Here is a 19,296-nt window from a genome sequence, read left to right as displayed (position 1 = left end):
GCAAATGAGGAAAGATATCACTAAGCTTAGTACCTCTGACAGAAACCTCTCCAACTCGACCCAGGACCCTCAGCCCTTCAGGATGCGAGACTGCCCCGTTCCCCAGTGCCAGCACAGTGTTTACAGTGACTCAGGTAGGTGCTAGGCTTGCTGATTTGTCATTGCGCAGGTTACCTTAAACAAGCAGCATACAGGTTAGAGATGGTGACAGAGGATAATTGTATATGGAAAAGTGTAAAGAATCTGAATCTGATCTGGGCTTTCTCAGTATGAAATCAGTGTTTGGCTTAAGAAGTTTCAGTACTAACTCCTTGCTAGCCTGGTTAGAGGCAAGCAGCGAGCAACTGGGAGAGTGGTGGAGGTGGGGACCTTTGCAGACAGGAGTCTGCAAGTCTGCATTCCTGAGGCAAAATCCTCAGCTTGGAAAATGTCTCCTTTCTTCGTGTGAACAGAGCAGAATTAAGGTTGAGCTTTCTGACCTCTGCGTTCTTAATATCTGTTCTCACATTACAGCAGCAGTAAATCCTGCTGCATGGAACAGAAATCTATCCATCTGTATATGCAGTATTTCAAACTCTTCTTTGCATGAACTCTTTTAGACTTGATCAGAAATAAGACTGTTTACTAGCAACAGAACTTGGAACCATCTTTATTGTTTTTAATTTTTTTTTCCCAGCTCCTTAGATTCATACTGAGCTGCTGAATCTTAACTATGTCATACTAACAGGGTTTCTGATTTTCCATGTGTTTTACTTCAGGGCTTTTCCATTTGCCTGATCTATGTATGTCTGAAATACCCCCAAATCCCTCCTTTCTTGAAAGTCACAAATCCAGAGTGTGTTCTGGTTTCTTTCTGATGTCAAGGAAAGTTTGCCTTTTGACTTGGGCTGAGGTGAGAAGGACAGGCAGTGACGCACTTACTTTCCATAGCAAGCTGCCACAAATAAGTGGGGGATATTAAACTGCAGAAGGCCAATGGCAGTGTTTTCCTCTGCACTTCTATACAGAGCATTCTGCTTCCATTTGTGCTGGCTTAAATACAGCATAGTAGAATGCTTCTTGTCAGTTTCACAGCAACTCATACAAGCCACTGTTCTCGTTCTACAGCACTCAGCTGCTGTGGTTATGCCATCTCTTTCCGAAACTGAGCTGCCGGAGGCAAGGCCTGTCAGCGGTGTGCCAGGTATCAGTGACACAAAGCCCCTTGTGCCCAGCTGAAAGCAGGGCGTGCAGGTTCAGAAAGCGCTCGCTGGGGCTACGACAGAGCACATTGGTTTTCAACCTCGTCTGACTTTTCCTTCCACCTGTTTAGGCATTGGTGTTTTTAGCTTGCTGCCACTCAAAGCCATGTCTCCAGAACCAGCTCAGCAAGGGTAGCTCAGGGCCCTGAGAAGGGTAAGGTCTACACAAGGAGCGTTGCTGCACTCAGAGGGGTTTCAGCAACGCTGTTGCCCGGCTCACGTGCTGATTTACCATTGAAATGTATGACGTGACCTCTACCAATAGGCAACCTCGCAGGCCTAAAGCCTTTCCGCAGCCAGTCCGAACAGCTGCTGGGGCAGAACCGGGTGCTGAACGGCACCAGGGAGCCCGAAGCGGCGACACCCTCCTGCCCACCCCGCGCCAACACAGCCCCCTCACACCTCGAGGCCCGTCAAACGCAAACCGCGCATGCGCCCTTCTCCTCCCGCCACCGGCAGGGCTGCGGGTTGCGCATGCGCTGCCCCTCCCGCGGCGGGCAGCCGAAGGCGCTAGGACCCGCCTTGCCCGCGCCCCGCGCGCCGCCGCCGGGCGATAAAGGTCTCGCGGCGGAGCTCTGACGTCACGGCGAGTTAATTTTAAACCCGGACAAGATGGCGGAAAGGGACGCGGCGCGGCGCGCGGGGTCGACCCGCCAACGGCCCGAGCCGGCAGGTAGCGCAGTCCGCCGGGCGGCCGGCGGCGGCGGGGACCGGCAGCGGGAGCTCCACCGGGGCCGCCGAGGCCGCGCGGGGCCGGGCGGCGGGAGCCGTCCGCGGGCGGCACGGGGGGAGGCCCCGGGTTCTCCCCCCTCCTCAAAATGGCGGGGGCGGCCGCCAACCCCTGCGGGGTGAGGGCGGTGGGGGCCGTAGCGCCGTTCCCTCCGCCCGGCCCGCCGCTCGCTCCCGGGAGCGGTGACCGCGCTCTGCCCGCGCGGCCCGGGCCCGCAGCTGTGTGGGGCGGAGGGGGGCTGCGGGCTCGGGGCCGCCGACCCCGCTCGTCGCTGCGGCACGGCCGACGTGTGCGTGGCCGGGAATGCGGCGGCGGGGCCCGGCGGCGGTCTGCGGGTACCTTGGGCCGCCGGGGGGGCTCTGGCCGCCTGGCAGGGCGGGCGGCCACTCGGCCTTGGGCCGCTCTCCGCGCGGAGCCCGTGCCCTGCACCGTGCTCGCTCCTAACGCGTCTTCTGGTAGTGGGACGTGTTTCTGCTTGGGGCTGAGCCTCAGATGGGCTGGAGTTTGCGCAGTGTGGGGTTTCTTTAATACATAGATACATTTTATATGGTTAGATCTGAAGGGTAGCTTGAACTTCGGAATGTAGGTCTGCATTACTGCATGGATGGGGACTATCACTGGGACTGGCAGAGTTAGTACTGGCTTAAACACAGGTCTCAATTGCATCAGGTTTTAGTGCTGCAATTAGATGTTGAGCTATTTGAACAACTTCTAACAACTCTCACTTAATTTTGAAACAGAAGGGTGGAACTAAGCATGATTAAACAAAGCTAGCAGATGCCATGTGGCAGTATTGGTTCAAATTGCTTCTGCAAGCCAGCTAGGAGCTGGGAAGGCTGACAGTGCTGTAAGCTGGCAGGTGCAGATCTGCTGTTCTGACTTTCTTACAGGGGAGGGGTAGGAGAAATCTACTGAGCTGTTTCATTGAAGATGCGGTGCTGCCAGATGCATTCAGAGGTGGAAAACTGAGGATGCGATGCTGCTTGGCTGTTTGGCTTTCTGTTTTCCATTCCTCCACTCCTACTGCTGTTGAATTTTATTTGATGGTCCTGTCTATATTTTCAGTAGTATCTGGCATAATAATCTTAAAAGTATTGGGTTATTGCTTAACTTGCTCAGGGTCAGAAGTGTAGCAGTGCACATATAATAAATGGCCTTTAAGGTAGCTGTGTCATCATTAGTGTGGGAAACGAGAGTATGTCACTGTTAAGTTGCTTAGGTATTTTAGGAATGGAACAACATAGCTGACAGGGTCTGCATGTAAAGATATGGGTGATCCTTTTGTGCCTGCAGAATACCCTTCTGTACAATGAAATAAAGCAGCATGGAAGATTAGAGTAGTTACAAAGAAAGATAAGTAACAGGAGAGGCCTGTAACTCCTGTACCATTAATAAATGTTACTTAACAGCTGTTATGTTCTAACTTGCAGTAGAGCCACTCATGACATTACAGTTCTTTCTCAAATAATAGCCAGAGCTCTGATATATTTCAGCTATGAATCTTCTGAAAGCTAGGTGTAAGGCTAAGGAAGGCTGCATTCTTTCCTTTTCATGTTGTTCACCTGCCTGTAGCTTAAGTACACTTCTAGAATAGTTCAGGTATAGCTGTTCTGTACTGGAACTGTTGTGGAAGCATTCCTTTAAGCATGGCATACTCTCCTAGCTCAGAGAGGCCAGGCTGCCCTCGTTTATGCCAGGTGGTCTGGAGTGCCTGAGCCAAGTCTTGTGGGGGTGCTGATACTTCTTGGGTATGCCAGATGTGGTCCCCATGTATCAGTTAAATATCTGTGATTAACGTCTGCTTATTGACTAGGCTACTGAGGTACTGCTGAATGGAGCAAGGCATGATGATACAGGAGTGATTGTTTCCTCTCCTTATCCTGGTAAGAATAGGAGTGCAAGCTCAAGCTGGCTAGGCTGGATAAGTGCAGGTGTGTGTGGGAGGGAAGGAGAGATGGGGATTTTTCTCTGATGTAATAGCAGGGTGCTTATCTCCTGATGGCTGTGTTGTAACCCCTCTGCCTTTGAGTTTTGTCCAGCTGTGAAAACGGATGTAACAAATGCAGGTGAATTGTTTTCTGTGTTCTTGCTTTGGTAGTGAAACGTATTGATGTGCTAGTCTCCAACACAAGTTGGGTCACTGTACTTGAGCACTGTGATAACTTGTTCCAACTTTGTGCTTGTTGTTAGCAAACTGTTACACATTTTTAGCAGTCCGTAAAGGAAGTTTTAACTGTTCCAAGGACATTCATAAGGAAAACTGCCAGGTTTCACATCAAACTTAGCTGGAAGTCAGGTTAAAGTTGGGGGTGCTGGTATGGCAATTCTTGAGTGGGAAGTTATGAGCTTTAATAGCAGGTGGAATTGCATCCTTGTTTTTGTTGTTGCTGTATGCTGTGTTTATAATGACATCTTCAACTTGCCAGTTTGAGTACATTTTGCCAAAGTTTTGCTAAATTCTGTCTTAACGTCTCAAAGTTGTTATACTATTTGGTAGGGTTTTGTCTTACCTCTCAACTATGTAAGGTGAACAAGGAAACATTCTATGAGCATCTGCTTAGACTTGCAGTATATGTCATTTGTAAGCAGTCGGAAAGTTTCAGAAGTAATTACATGCATAGTTTCTTAAGACTTCTTAGTGGGAAATGGTTGGGTCTGTTTCTCAAAACACTTCCAGCAACCCAAACTTTGAACTTGAGCTGTCTGGGAGGAAAGATGAAAGTGGCTTTCCCTGTTTACAGAAGGCTGTTTATGACATTAAGAATATTATTTTGTTCTAGAGCAGATTTTGAGGTCAGAGAGCTGTAAAGCTGATTTACACATGAATTAATTTGTGGTGTTGGGATTTGTCTACAAAAGAAATACAGATCTATTCTGTGAGTGAGTTTAAGATACATGTGAACATCACTAAGATTGATGTCTGCAGCTAAACAGAACAGCAAAGTGATGATTGATATGAAGTGAGTTATGTCTGTTAGAATAAGGATTGTAATCACGTCATTTCTAGTAACAAGTTAACATGTATTAGGTACTAATTTTATGGGAGCATTGATGGCTGACTTGTCATTTCTGATTATTTCTGAAAGGAATTAATACATTTTGTCTAGTGCTCATTTTCAGCAGAGGAAGACCTTATGTGCTTGCTAAATGTATGTTATGGAACACATCCAGTATAGAAATCTGAGGAATTTGGAGGACATTTAAACTCTGGAAATCTTTTTTCTCTTCAACCAGGAAGCTTGAAATGAAATCTGTGGGACAGATTTCCCACTCTTAAGCCTTGGTTGACTATGTTTATCTTCTAAAACTTGAAGATAATGTTCCTTACCTTCTATAGCTGCACAAACAAGTTAGTGTGAGATGATCAAGAGCATAAAGTAATACTAGGCAAGTACCTACCTGCTGCTGTCTAACTGGAGTTGTCACTGCTGCCAAGAAAGGAGCTTGCCCTCCTGTCTCCTTTTGGGAGGGAGCATACACATGCTGTACAGTGCTATTGATGGCATATTCACCCAGTGAGTTGCCTCCATAGCAGGTTGCTCATCTACTTATGTATTCTAAAGTTATCCAGTTGGCTTGCATGGAGTTGGTCACTGCAAGCCCCTGCTCTTACACAGATATTACTCCTTGAGCTAACAAAACCAGTTAGTTTCTAGTTCTGGTGTGAGAATAGTGGTAGGTCTTAGTGCTCATTATGACCTCTGGTGCTGAAATAAGCATTTTCTGTCTTTGACCACTATTGCATTAACTGAACAGGAAGTAACTGGCTCCTGTTTATGGCTGGAAGATCTTAAGGCAAAACGTTTGGCACCTAAGATGGCTTTATTGAGTCATGCAGCATCCAAAGCCTGCTAAAAGTGACCCGAATGAATGCGGTAAGCCATGTACGGGAGGTCTTGGTGCCTCTTGGTGAATGCTTGCACGGAGCTAATAGGCAGTCGAATATATGGAAATGGATTATGTACAACTAAGTTTTGGAGGTATTTTGTCCTGCTCTTCTCTGTTGTGCAGTAATAGATGAGGGAACTGCTAGAGCTTTAAAACCACACTGTGGTGCTCTTGGAAGATAGAAATAGAAGCTAAACCAGAAAGACATTAAAGTTGAGGACTCGAATTAATAAAATGTACAGGTTACAGGCGTGGAGTTTAGAATATAATTTAGAATGTAATTTTGAGTAAATTGAAAGCAGAATGTGGTTTGATCTTATGCAGTTGTTGCTTAAGTGAGGTGAGGCTTGGATTCCTGTCAGTAGTTACTGTCAAATTGTAATATAGTCATATTGAACTTGTAAGTTTTTTGGGGTTTCAGTACAGTATTTGAAGTGGCTTTTGAGCAAAGTGTTGTATAACCATTCCAGTACAACAAGGCTTTTTGTTTGTTTTATTTGGCTTCTATACAGTTTTCAACCTGTTGCAGAATGTATCAACTGCTTGTGCTGACATTTTAGGATTAATTCCTGTGTGTTGTGTGTACTTGGAAAAACTGTTCTTGCCTCTTATCTTCTCAAACAGGGTGGTGCTGGTGAGTGGAGGAATAAGCATGGTTATTTTAACCATCTCTGTAAGCCCAGTCCTGTGATAGTACAGCCTGTAAGCTTGAGTGCTGTGTCTTATTCCTTTCCCTGTAACCCTGTCTATGTTCTCAGCTCCTGAGGTAGATGTAAGAAACACTCCTCTGGCTTTTCCTGTCTCTCACTTTGTCTATGTAGTGAGATCCACTTGTGGAACCTTAGCTAACTGGGGGAAGTGAAAGATAATGTTTGTAAATCTTCTGCCTAATGCAGAAATCATTATAGTACTGATTTCAGGGTGTGAACAATCATTCAAAGTACATGAAATCACTTGGAAAGTTATCTTGTTTTTAACAGAAATGTTTTCTTAAACTTTCTAGTTTGGAACAAATCCGAGGGAATTGTTTTTAGTAACGCCAACTCTAAACCTGCCCTGGAAGTTGCCCTTGAGGCAGTTATCACTTATCTTTCAGGCAGTGAAGTCTTAAGGTTGCCACAGGGATGAGGGAGGGAATGCAGTGCAAAATACATAAAAGGAAATGTTCCTAAACGCTGGTGCGTCAGACTGATTAGTACAGTAACTGTTTGGGAAAAGGGCATTCAGTAATGCTTTTAGGGGCTGGGGCACCAAACTGGGCTATCTTCTAGAACTGGTAGTGCTACAGAAATAAGCGGCTCTTAGCAGATGTGCCTAAATACCTTCAAGTCCTACCAGAAATCCTACTTGTTTGAGAAGAGCCTTGAAACTCAGCCTCTTGCATTTAAAGAGGTTGGAAGTTGGCTCATGTGATACCCTGAGACTCTAAGAATAACATTCAGTCTAAGTACTTTGAGTTGCAGACATATCACTGTTTCATTAATCAAATATCAAACTGAGCTGTTTGGTGATGTAAACTGTTGCTGATTTCTCATTTCTGTAGTGTACTAGGACTGACCACATGAAGCTAAAAAACCCACATGAAAAAAAACCTAAAAAGACCACTAAAACTAAAAAGACACACTAAAAAAGACCACATGAATCTAAAAAAGCAGCACACTGCTATCTATCTCTGTTTGGGTTCTTTTTGTGAACTTGGACTTGTCCTCTTATCCTCTACGTGCTCTAAAGAAGGATTTCCTGAACCCACAGAACGGGATCACCGAATATGCTCTGCAAAAGCAAAACTGTTGGCTGCTGAGGTGTTAAACGTTCAGTCTGCAGACAGTCACTTATTTCCCTCTTCCTTTACCCAAGGGAAAGATGGCTATGAAAGTGTACTTCTGACATACAGCGTGCTGCAGAAAAGTAGTTGGTTTGCCTGGATATACTCACTCTGAGAACTGGAAGTAAAGAGAAGTAGTAACTTGCTCCCCTTACATGTGTTTGGATCAGGAGAATGGTGTGGCTTGCTTTTCATTTGGGATTATCATCTTTCTCTCCCTAGCACTATACTCTGCTGAGCTTGGCTTTCACAACGCTTGGCATGCAGGTAACAGTGGTGTTTACTGTTTCAGAAGAGTACTGTTAACAACGACGTTCTTGTTTGGGCTCTCAGTTATCACAGAGGCTGCTGTGGTAACAAGTGTTGGACAAGATGGTACAGAACATTAGGTAAATAGGTAAGTCTGGAGTCCTTTGAACTAATGCAGAGATGCTTGTTGCGTGGCACTGAGATACTGAAGAGAGAAAGTTTTACAGCATCCTTACGACGATTCAACGGCTGCAGTTTCAAAAATCACATAGTGGAGACTGCTGTTAGCAGGCTGAGGGCATTCAGTAGGTACGTTCAAGGGCAGCTTCCTCCAGTGCAGGAGGACTGGGAGACCTCAAGGTCTTCCCACCAGTTGCACAACCTGACCTACCTTATTGACAAAACTGAAGCTGGTGTTTAACTGCATATACAGAGGAGGGGAGCCCTGTTAAATGACCATTAAGTGTATTGGCTATCTAAATCTGAACTCTTTCAGCTTGAGACAAATCTTTGGCAACGCAGTGTCTGATCCAGTTACAGCCCAGTTGTCTATCCTCCTTTGCAGCATTATCATGTATCGTTGACTTGCTGTGTGAACACGCTGCTTAAATGCACTTCAGCTTTTTGGTGGTGGGAGAAGTCTTCCAGATTCACTAGGCTGTAATCACAAAGCCAAACTTGCCTTTTAGCACCAGTGCTGAGTCAAGCAGCTTGTGCCTCCCCCTCACTTGTGCTGGTACAGCTGTTTCAGAAGCTGTAGGGTGCACAGCACATCACCTTGTGTATCTTCAAGATAAGCTTTTGTGGGGATCAAGGACAGTGGTGCCAACTGGTATGGCAGCTGTCCTGTACAGTTCAGCAATACTGATGAACTAGGCTCTGGGGTCAGATGACGAAGTTGCATAGCTATGCTGTTTTTCTTCACCTCAGCTACTTCTTGAACTCTTACAGCTTGCAATCCAATATGAATTGCTTTCTGCTTTTTCTGCTGTAGTATAATTTAGCTGGTTTGTCTCTTAGCAGAGTTGGATATGTGGCAAAGCTAGCAGGAAAGGCTGTGTATTGGTACTGGAAATGAGAAGGAGTGGGAGAGCCCACGTGTGAATGGGAGGTTAAAGCTCAGTTGTGGAGAGGCGGCAGAGAGGGAGGAGGCAGGTACTGGCACTGTCTCGTTGGCACGAGAAGTGTACTTTGAGTTGTTGTCTTAGCAGAGGACTTCTGTGCAGCAGCAACGATGCCTGGCGAAGACTCGGCAGTGGTGGAGAGTGAGTGTGGGGTTCTGGAAAGCTTGGGCTCCATGAGGTGCTGTATCATCTATTGTGGCTCAGCTGCAGAACTCTGATAGGGCAGCCCAGGGCTCTTTCTGTGCATGGTTAGCAGTGGGGACTGTGAGAACTGTTTGTGTTATAGCCTTGTGAAAACAGTCTCTTCCTTCAGTGTTCATTTTGCTTTTGTTTCAGTTCTCCCTAAAATGTGATTTGCATGGTATGCTTTAGTTTCTCCTGTTTTGATTCTGCTTCTCGTTCTGGGCGCTAACTTTGCGTGCATTTTCCCTGGTCATGCTTCGGTTTCACCCGGTGCATGTGTGTGTTAGTGATACCACCAGCTTAAGAACCATTTTCCGTGACATGGAGAGGGATTGAAATACCCCCTCAAGATGTCTGAAAGTAGTTACTGTATGCACTTTGCAAGGTACATGATCTAGAGAAGGCTGTTTCTTAATGTAAATCCAGTTACTCCCTGTACAGCTCTTAGCTCTTTGAAATTTATTGTAGAAGTATGTAATAAAACTAAATTATTGCATTCCATGCTGGAAGAGCTGGATGGGAGGCTTTCTAAGCTACATGTTTTGAAGGGAAGGCAGGAAGCTGGGTGTAAGCTGGAGACTGGACTAAAGGATCGTTTTTACTTAAAAGGTTCAGATCAAAAGCATAGTCTGAGCAAAAAAGAAAAATTAAAGCCTCTTTGAATCGCTCTTTTTCTTAAACCTGTTGGTATTCCTACTGACATCTTGTTTATCCTGGAAATGAATATGAAAACTGGCCTTCTGACATAGCTGCTTGTACAGCCCAATTAAGCACTTCCTTGAGCTCTTCTGTGACCACAACGCAGATGGGGCTGGTGGCTTCACCTATTCTGGCTGGTAATCTAGTGATCAAACATGGCATAATTGCAGCTGGCATCTCTCACCTTACTCTTATCTCCCTATCCCCACTCAAAACTGTGGTTTGGGGTAGCTAATTATTCTCTGAATTAGTAGCTGCTGATGTGTGAGGACTACATATAATGTATGTAACATGCAATTACAGCCTAAAATGATTAGAAGATGCTGCTTGAATCTTCCAGGATGAGCAGCAACGTGAAATAGTGTCATACTCTGATCTTCAACTCTGTTTTGTGTCTGTAATGGCCTGCAAGGATCCAGTTAGCCTGCAGTGTTTGTACACCTTTCACTTGGCAGTGTTAGAATCTGTGGTGGACACAGGCATTGCCACATCTGCTATAAGCTCGTTCCCATCCTCAGCAACTTGGATGTGGTGAGAAAGGGAAGAAAAGGTTAATAATTTTGTCTACCTTAGTCTTGGTGTTCTAAAGCAGTGTCCTTTGAGGGGGCTGGAAAAATGCTGATAAACCTTTTAGTAGGTAGAGATCCTGTTGTATTCTCCAGTGATATGCTAATAATAGCTGTGGTTTTTAGGCAGAGAGGAAGAGGGCTGAGGAGCATGCTTTGTCGCTATCACTACCTTCCAAGTTTTTCCTTGTAGCTATGGAGAAACATCTCTCTCAGTTCATGATGTGCTTTCAGGAGAGCAGTTCTTTCATATACAGGTTTTTTTTGCTGCTTATTTTCTGAGATTGGTTTAGGGGTTGTGCTGCTTCTGTCTTAGCCTCTGCTTCGTGGCATTAATGAATATAGCTGAATTGGAAGGTTAACTTTTCTTGCTCATCATTACAGTGAAGTTGCCCTTCAGCCTCTCTCTCCCCTTAAATGGAGAATGCAAAATGCCAGCTTACAAGTACTTTGTATGGGGATGAGAGAGCTGACTCCTCAGAGCGTGCTGATCATTCAGCAGAGGAAGCAATTTAAATCACTTCAGGAGTAGACAGACCTATTGTCTGATTAGTTATTTAGGTCATTGGAGTATCTTTTCCCCCCCACCACCTTTGCTGGCAGAACTGTAGCTTCAGGTTCTTTTTGCTTCTCCTAGTACTTTATGTAACAGTTCTAGATCCCTCCCTCAACATCCCATTGCCCTGAAGGAAGAGAGAGAGTTAAACATGGCTTTCTTCCCCCTCCCCCGTTCTCCTCTGTCAGTCTTATTGGGTATCCAAACAAGTCTTTGGAACTTAGCTTGTCAGTCCTATTTATAGCTGAAATATTCAAAACATTTAATTATTTTTGGCCTTAAAATGAGCTACTTGGCAGTATTTGCTAGTCAGCAGTGAGAAAGCAATGATGCATTAAGTTCTGCAGCAGCCCCTTAACTTTCATGTGGGTCTTGTTGTGAGTTAACTGCATGGAGTAGCACTGATGGAGAAAGGGAGGATTTGAGCTTAAATCTAGTTGTTGTTTTTTTTTTAATTTATTTTTACAGTGGATGTCAGGTTTTTTTTTTTTGTCTTGTTCAAATAAGGCTTGAAAGTTAACCTACTTTTTTTCTATGCTCTGGAACTCAATTTACACCTGCCTACGCTCTCCTTGGTTCACTACTCCAAAATGAGAAACATTTAAATAATTTGTTTCCTTTCTCTCTAATGAAAATTTCCTAGGTGAAGCTCTGAGAGAATGCATTATTTTTATATGTGGTGCAATGATTTCTTCATAAGGCCTTGTTTTAAGCTTTTAATTAAAGCTGCCAACTTCCACAGGCTGTTGAAGTACACCAGAATTTCAAGCTGGATGGCTTAAGATCAGCGCAGTCCACTTCAGCTTGCTTTGCCATTCAGTTGTGTGGACAAAGTGATGGTGAATCTACACTGAGGGGGGAGCTTTAGGTTGTTTTGTGCGGCCACAGATGTGTGGTGTCTGTGGATGATCAGGAGAGGGGCTCAGGTGTGCTGAGAGCTGAAGAAGCAAGGCTTCCACCAAAGTGTGGGCTTGTAAATGAACAAGATTGCAAGACTGCTAGCTTGGAGGCTTTGACTTCCTCATGTCTCTGTAACTCCTTGAGGGAGCAAATAGAAGGCATACTGATGCACCATCTACACTAAATGAAAATGACTGATTTAGTTGAATGTTTATAGAGCTACTAAAGAGCAAACAAAATTTATTTTAATGTGTCAGCTCCTGTGTCCAGAGATGCTTAAATGCGGTGTTTGTTGATCAGAAACACACTGTATCTAACACCAACTGAATTTAGTAATTATGTAATTTTTTTTAACCTTATGAAAGAGCGTGAGTGATGCGTTTAACCTGCTCAGGCTCTGTTTGTGTTGAAACTTAAAGGTAGGTCTGATGCTTGGGTTCAATGAATATGCAGGTTCCTCCTCCCAAGCATTAAAAGCAGGCTGTCTCTTTTATTTTCATAGCATGCAAGTTGAGCTCTTGTTCCCATGTTCTTACATTGGAGGACAAATAGGTCATCAGCTGCTCACTGTGCCCTTAGGGGAAGCAGGAATTAGCTTTTGTTCATTTTACTTCATACTTTAAGAAATGGGTTATTTAGTTGAGTTTGTTCAATTGAAATATTCTCTTTACCTACACAAGAAGCTACTGTTTTCACAATCTGGCTTAGCATTTCAACAAATGTTGCTTGTTTTGGATACTTAGCTGTTGTGTCAGTAGTCCTGCTGTAGTGGTTGCTGAGTGGAGTGCAAAACTTCTGGGGAAGCTGGGCAAAGTTGGTTCCTGTGGCTGTATCTGCTTCCATTCAAGTCTGTCTACTTTTGTGATTGCTTCTCCTGCATCTCCTAGGCTGTTTGACCTGGCTTAGGAAGCTATTGCAGTAGCTCAGATTCTTAATCTGAATTATTCAGGCTGTGAGGGGCTGAAATGGAGTAGGGAGTGATTAGCAAATCACTGTAGTCATAGGGCTGAATGGACAGCAGGCTTCAGGGCAAGTCCAGTCAGTGATCTTTCTGCATCAGCTTCTTCCAGAACAAAGTATGTGACTACAGACCAAAGTACGTTAGTTTAATAGTGCAGAAGCTTCAAAGGATGGATGTACTGCTTGAAAAAATTCAGCTGTGGCTTTCTAGGCATGTTATCACTGCTCTATGAACTCTATGAATGCCATGTGTTTTGTCAGATGAGGCTTTTCTGTAGGTACTGAAAGCCTTAAGTCCAGTGTTCTGTGGGCATTTCCATTCACGTGGGCATTTCCAACATTGAGGCAAGCCTTATGCCATGCCTCTGAAAAAACTCTTCTCCAAGTGCTTGTGAATGAGTGCACTGGGACCATAACCCTGTTTCTGGAATGGAGCTGGACTTCCCCACAGTGTCAAGCTTTTCAAAACAAAAAAGAGCTGACAACAAGAACTAACAAACAAAAAATCCACCCAAGGCAACAGAATTCAACTACTTAGATTGCTTCTTCTGCAATCTGAATGCCCTGTCATGGAGACCTATACAGAGAGGTTGCCGTGAGCTTGGTGAATTCAAACTACTGTCTAGTTGTCTAGAAACACTCCAGTGCAGGGATGACCTTTCTGGGAAAGCCACTGCTTATGCTTGGATTGTTGGAGTACTGGAAGAACCTAGAGCAGTGTGTGGTCCTTAGATGAGGTGTAGGACAAATACACGTAAATTCTGAGTTGGTATTTGTGCACTGTGTCTGTGCTGGGATAGGTGATGAATGGGGGGGGGGTGGGGAACAATGCACCAAACCAACCAGAAAAAACAAGAACACCCAACTGATGATGAGTAGAGCAGTAAGGAGTATTCTGCACTTCGTCAATCCTGGCTTGACTTGACAGTGCTCAGCACATTTCTTTTATGAACTACATGCAGGCTTACTGTAATGCTCCTGCAGCTTTTGATGAAAATTGACTGTGGAGTGGGACTTCTCCTAATCATTGTTTTGAGACACTGCTGTGGAAGTAGCTCTTAGAAGTGGAATGCGATCCTTCTGCCCAGGATTCCGAAGCCTCCAAGGAAGCCTTCCAGAGTATTCCGGTGCTACCTGAGACAGCAGCTAGCAAAGTGACAGGGTAAGCAGTCAGAAAGTAGTATCAAGAGGCCAGATAGCTTGTGATATCTGCCTGGGAGCCAGTGGCAGGTTAGCGTATGTTGGTTATGTTGCTGGGCTGAACAGTAGTACTTGTTCCACAGTTACCATATTTAACATTGCAATGTCTGTCCAGTTAACTGGTTTAAAATCTCTTGAAAGGCAGGGTATTCTGTGCCACCTGAGAGTGGATTTATGAAACCAGCTCTTCTGGATGGATCAAGTTTCCTTCACAGCTGTCAACACTGTAGTTCTCCACCCTCAAAGTGCTTGATTCATGGCTATGATAGTGTTTTCTGTAGGCAGTTTGGGAACTTGGAGATATATTAAGCTGTCTAGTCTGACCTTCCCCTCCCTCCCCCAAAGGAGGGGGGGAAAAAAGCAACAAAAACTAAACAACCCAACAAAAGAATATCCAAACCAACACACTCTGCCTCCTGACTTGATGCACTGGACTTTTCTTTCTAGTCTCTGTTGGTAAGTAAAATATAATGGACATTGAACAGGACTAGAGATTAAACTTCCATACTCTGTTATTTAAGCTGCAGGGTGCAGAAGACTATTAACAAGGCATTGTGGACCTTTAGCAGACCTATCGCTTCCAAGCTCTTGATAGCATTATCAACTTGTGACAGGGAGAACGTTTGTTTAGAAAAAAAACTAATGATAAAAGATCATACTACTTGTTTGTCTGGAAAGTGTTTTGGCTTGAGGAGGCTCTGGGTGGCTGCTCTGTGTATTGGCAGAAGAATGTTGCTAAGGCTCTTGCTTTGAGATCTGCTAAGGGTCTGTTGACTTCCAGGAAGGAAAAGGTGGTTAGTGTCTGACTCCTGTTCAGGGAAGAGAAATCGCAGATGTTGCTTGATATTATAGAATCATAGAATCCTTAGCATTGGATGGGACCTTTAAAGGTAATCTAGTCCAACTCCCCTGCAATGGAAAGGGACGTGCACTACTAGATTAGGTAGCCCAGTGCCTGATCCAGGGTTGGGGCATCCACCACATCTCTGGGCAGTCTGTGCTGGTGCCTCACTGCCCTGATAATAAAAAACACAACACAGTCTATTTTACTTTATAAAACTGAAGCATTATTGCAGTTGAAATGGAACAGATTTAAGAATAAGGCTTTTACGAAGCAGAGTTAAACGTTGTCTGGGGGATATGTAAAAGCAGAGGTATACTTTGCTAGAACTTGAAAGCTGCTTTTTCCTACTTAATGTTTTTATCAATAGAATTATTCTCTCTTTCTGTCAAAAAGACAAGGGCTATCTTCTATGTTTTTTGACCTACAAAGAATGCTTGCTATATGGGGCCAATTCTGTTTTGTGAAACTTTCAAAAAAGAGTGTGCTTAACTTCTGAGAAGAAAAAAGCTTTAGGAGGAAGGTGGAGTTTTTCTTCTGAAATGGTGACCAGTATTGTGTCAATGTACTTTGGTGTCCAACTGATAGCTAATCTTAAAGCTACTCCTGTTTATCAGGCCTGTGGGTGCAGCTGAATGTTTTGGCCTGCTTTGTCAGCCAGACTGGGTTAGGGTGCTGCTGGGAGCTGTTTTGTGCGCTCACTTGGATAATGCTGGATAACTTAACTCGAGCTCCTTAGGATTTAAACACTCAAGATTACCATATAATCATTTGAGTTGGAAGAAACCTTTAAAGGTCATCTAATTCAACTCCCCTGCAACGAAAAGAGATACCTACAGCTTGATCAGGTTGCTCAGGTCCCTGTCCAGCCTGACCTTGAATGTCTCCAGGGATGGAGAATCTACCACATGTCCAGGCAATCTGTGCATGGGCAGACTCAACTATCGCTCCCCTCTCCTTCTGAACCTAGTTTGAAGCCCTACTGGCTTTTCCCCAAGGACTCTCTTCCTCTTGGGAAAGGTGATAGGTGTTTGGTGGCTGCAAGCCCAGATCCACGCAGGCCACCCCATGGACAAAACCCCCCCGATATTTTGGTTGTGGCACCAGGTATTTATAGGTAGACTCTTTCCTCCTGAAGTTCTACACTGGCTTTATATTATATTCAAAGCAATACATACGTGCATTTTTAAAGATTTACTGCCATTGACCTTTGGAGCAACACAAGTGCAATGCTTGAAAATGGAGTTGTCCACTCTAATTTACAGTAAAGTGAAGTGCTGTCAGAACTGGCTAAAGAGGCAGCCTTTGGAAAAACTCCAGGGTCACTGTGTTGCCAGGCTTTCAAGTACGTGGTAATGATTCAAATGTCTCGTTACATCAACAAAACAGTGTGTTGGAGCACTGTTCAAAGTCTTTTGCTGGGGATGGGATCTAAGATGCATAGTCTGGCAGGAATGACTTGGCTGAACCTGTGGATGTTGGCAGGATCTCTGCCATGTATGAGTCCAACTGCATGGGTTCCGTGGTGCCTTGTGATACTGCTCCTGGTCTGCTTCCACAGGGAACGCTGGGCTGGGTAATAACAAATCTACATACAGCTGCTTCCTCTCTTTGATAAAAGCCATGCTAGGGAATGTAGGCATGACAAGCCATCCAACACAGTGAAGCTGATACACTGATGTCCCCACATACGTAACTGCTGGGGAGATGCCTCAATCAGCTTTGTGCACATGGAGTTCTGTAACTAAATCTGACCTTCTTTCAGCTACTGAAAGAATGGACTCTCAAAGGTTATTGATTCTTAGTGTGAATAAAATGAGCTCCCAATGTTCTTTAACTTTTTCTTTTTGTAGCAACTTGTACTTGCTGTTATTGAACCATGCTTAATGTGTCAGAAAAACAGCGTGGGAACTGTTTTGGTGTTTCTCGCTTTGTTTTAGACCCCAAGATGTTACTCCTTATATATGTGTGTGAGGTTTTTCCTCTTTCAAGGCAATGAACAGGCATTCTGCTGTGTTTGAGAACTGAAGCAGGTGTTGGAATTAGAAAGGAATTTCATCATCTGCTGTTGTAATCTTGGTCTTGCTTGTACATGTTGGTAACCAAAACGGACTGAAAACATTTTGACAGCAGCAGAAGGTGATTACCTAAACTTTTTTTTTACCTCTTTGGAGCTTTTGTTTAACTAATATTTCCCAGATAAAGAAGAAACCTGCAATTTTTAATGCAAGTTGCATATAAGAAGCCTTGAAAATAGGTCTTGGTGCTGAAAAAGTTTCCTTCTGTGACTTCTTAAAACATGTGGAATGCTGGAATCTGAAATGCAGATGATGTGCAGAACTCATGAAAATGTACAGACAGCAGCTGTTGATCTCATCTGCACATGTGCATTCCCAACAGCATTACTCTTGTTGCTGGAATGAGAGCCTAGCATGGATTTTCATAGAAATGTCTGGTGTCTTAAGGTCTGATTCACTAATGCAGTGTAACCTGTCAATTTGCAGGTAAGCATTATGAGGAGGAAGAAGAGGAGGATGCCCTACCTGACTCGGATGTCATGCCAGATTCAGATGACGAGGTGGATTTGGATAAGCCACGCCCCATACAGATTGTTCTCGCTCATGAAGATGACCATAACTTTGAGTTAGATGAAGAAGCATTGGAAAAAATCTTGCTTCAGGAACACATCAAAGATCTTAACATAGTAGTTGTGTCTGTAGCAGGAGCTTTCCGCAAAGGAAAATCTTTTCTGCTGGACTTCATGCTTAGATACATGTATAACAGGGTGAGTAATTTGGCCTTTTTCCTGCAGCAAAAAAAAAAAAAGTAATCTTTCAGTTGTTTACTTTTGTATTTGTTGACTTGAGTACAAATATAGCAGGTAACAGAGGAAGAAGGGAAGCCAGCTGCTGTGTGCTACAACTCTGTAAAGAAGTGTATTTAAGGTGATGGTTGTCCAATATGTAGTTACTATAGTTATCACTTAAATTATTGGGGTCCTGATGTAAGTGGACTTGAGAAGATCTTGAGTCAGGTGATCACAGTGGCCTTCTAGTTGAGGTTTGCAGAAGGTCTTATCCAGAAAGTGGCTTGGAAGAATATTCCTTTGACTTGGTCTCCTACAGTCATGTTGTGCCACTGTCTTTATCCATTGCTGCAAAAAGAAGAATCTTAGCAGATAGCTATTGGAGGGTTAAATCTGCTTACTGAGATGTGGCAAACAGGAATGTGTCCCTGAACATAATCCAGGAACTTTTTTAGGTACTTTTCAGTCATTGATTAGTTAATGCCTGATCTGAAGCTTAATTCCTCTACTTTGTAGCTTTTGGCTTGTCTACTATATTTTGAATTTTTGGCTGATACAGAAGGTGGCATAGGGCCTCCTGTGAATGTATTCATCTGCCTGTCATAAGTTGTGATGTGTTTCTTTGTACAGTGAATATTAACAGTTCAGTACTTTGCTGCTTTTTGAAAGTCTTAAGTGACAGAACAAGAACAAATTCCTTTTTGGTCACTTCTTGGAGTTGGAATTCATGGTAGTGGAAACTTGCCTTTGTGCTAGCTGGCTTGAGGAGAAATCAAGCGACCCCTGCTTTTTCAGGAAATATGGGAATATTGTAAAGAAGCTGCTGGTAGCTGGCAGATGAAGACTTTCTTTCCCTCACTCCAAGTAATGCTTGCCATTGAATTCTTCTCACTGATTTGCCAAAAGTTCCGTAAGACACTCACTAAGGGTGTAGTAGAAGGAATACTAAATAGTAAGTTGGCACTTGCAACTTCTTAAGACTCTTTTAGGCTACAGAGAAATAAACATTTCATTGATATGGCTGTTCAGTGGGTGGCTCTTCATGTATATAAACCTTCTGTAGTGTCATGTTTATAATAATACCAACCCTCTCCCCCCCGAAACAATCAGCAACAAAACTCTCAAGAAATACAGCCCTCTGAGCTAAATGGGCACTAAGTGGAGACAAAAGTAGGTTATCTCAAAAACAGGTTTGCTCTTCAAGCAAATACTGTAACTTTCAGATTGCAAAATAAAAGTGCAGAGAGCAAAATGTATTGGAACATTTTCAGTCTTGCGTAGTAATGTTCTGTTCCCTGTACTATACAAACACTTTTTTTCAGTTTTCTATAGGTGTCCTTTAAATACCATTTGCTGACAAGCTCAGCCATTTGGTGTTACAGCTATCTCTTCCCTAAAAAGAGGAGGTCTTGCTCTCCATGTGATGCTTCTGGCCAGGCATTTGTGTTCTCAAGCTGTAATGCTCGCAGGCCCTTAGCTGAGCTGATTGTGCTCATGGATGCATCAGAAGATGCTGCACTTCGCTGAA

General features: G+C 43.9%; 1 protein-coding gene across 2 annotated transcripts in view; it reads left to right on the top strand.

The window, feature by feature from the left end:
- Positions 1–1,853: 1,853 nt before the first annotated feature.
- ATL2 (atlastin GTPase 2) overlaps positions 1,854–19,296 on the top strand; it is a gene marked incomplete at both ends in the record, with an annotated part of 35,497 nt that continues 18,054 nt past the window's right edge. For both annotated transcript variants that reach the window (XM_079550684.1, XM_079550683.1), the window contains 2 exons: positions 1,854–1,914; positions 17,467–17,747. In XM_079550684.1, the coding sequence (XP_079406810.1) occupies positions 1,854–1,914; positions 17,467–17,747 (342 nt within the window). The remainder of the gene's footprint in view (positions 1,915–17,466; positions 17,748–19,296) is intronic.

Source organism: Tetrao urogallus (genome assembly GCF_951394365.1).
Source record: "Tetrao urogallus genome assembly, chromosome: 2".
Lineage (NCBI taxonomy): Eukaryota > Metazoa > Chordata > Aves > Galliformes > Phasianidae > Tetrao > Tetrao urogallus.
Note: the sequence above shows the minus strand (reverse complement) of the source record. Positions and strands in the feature narration are given on the sequence as shown.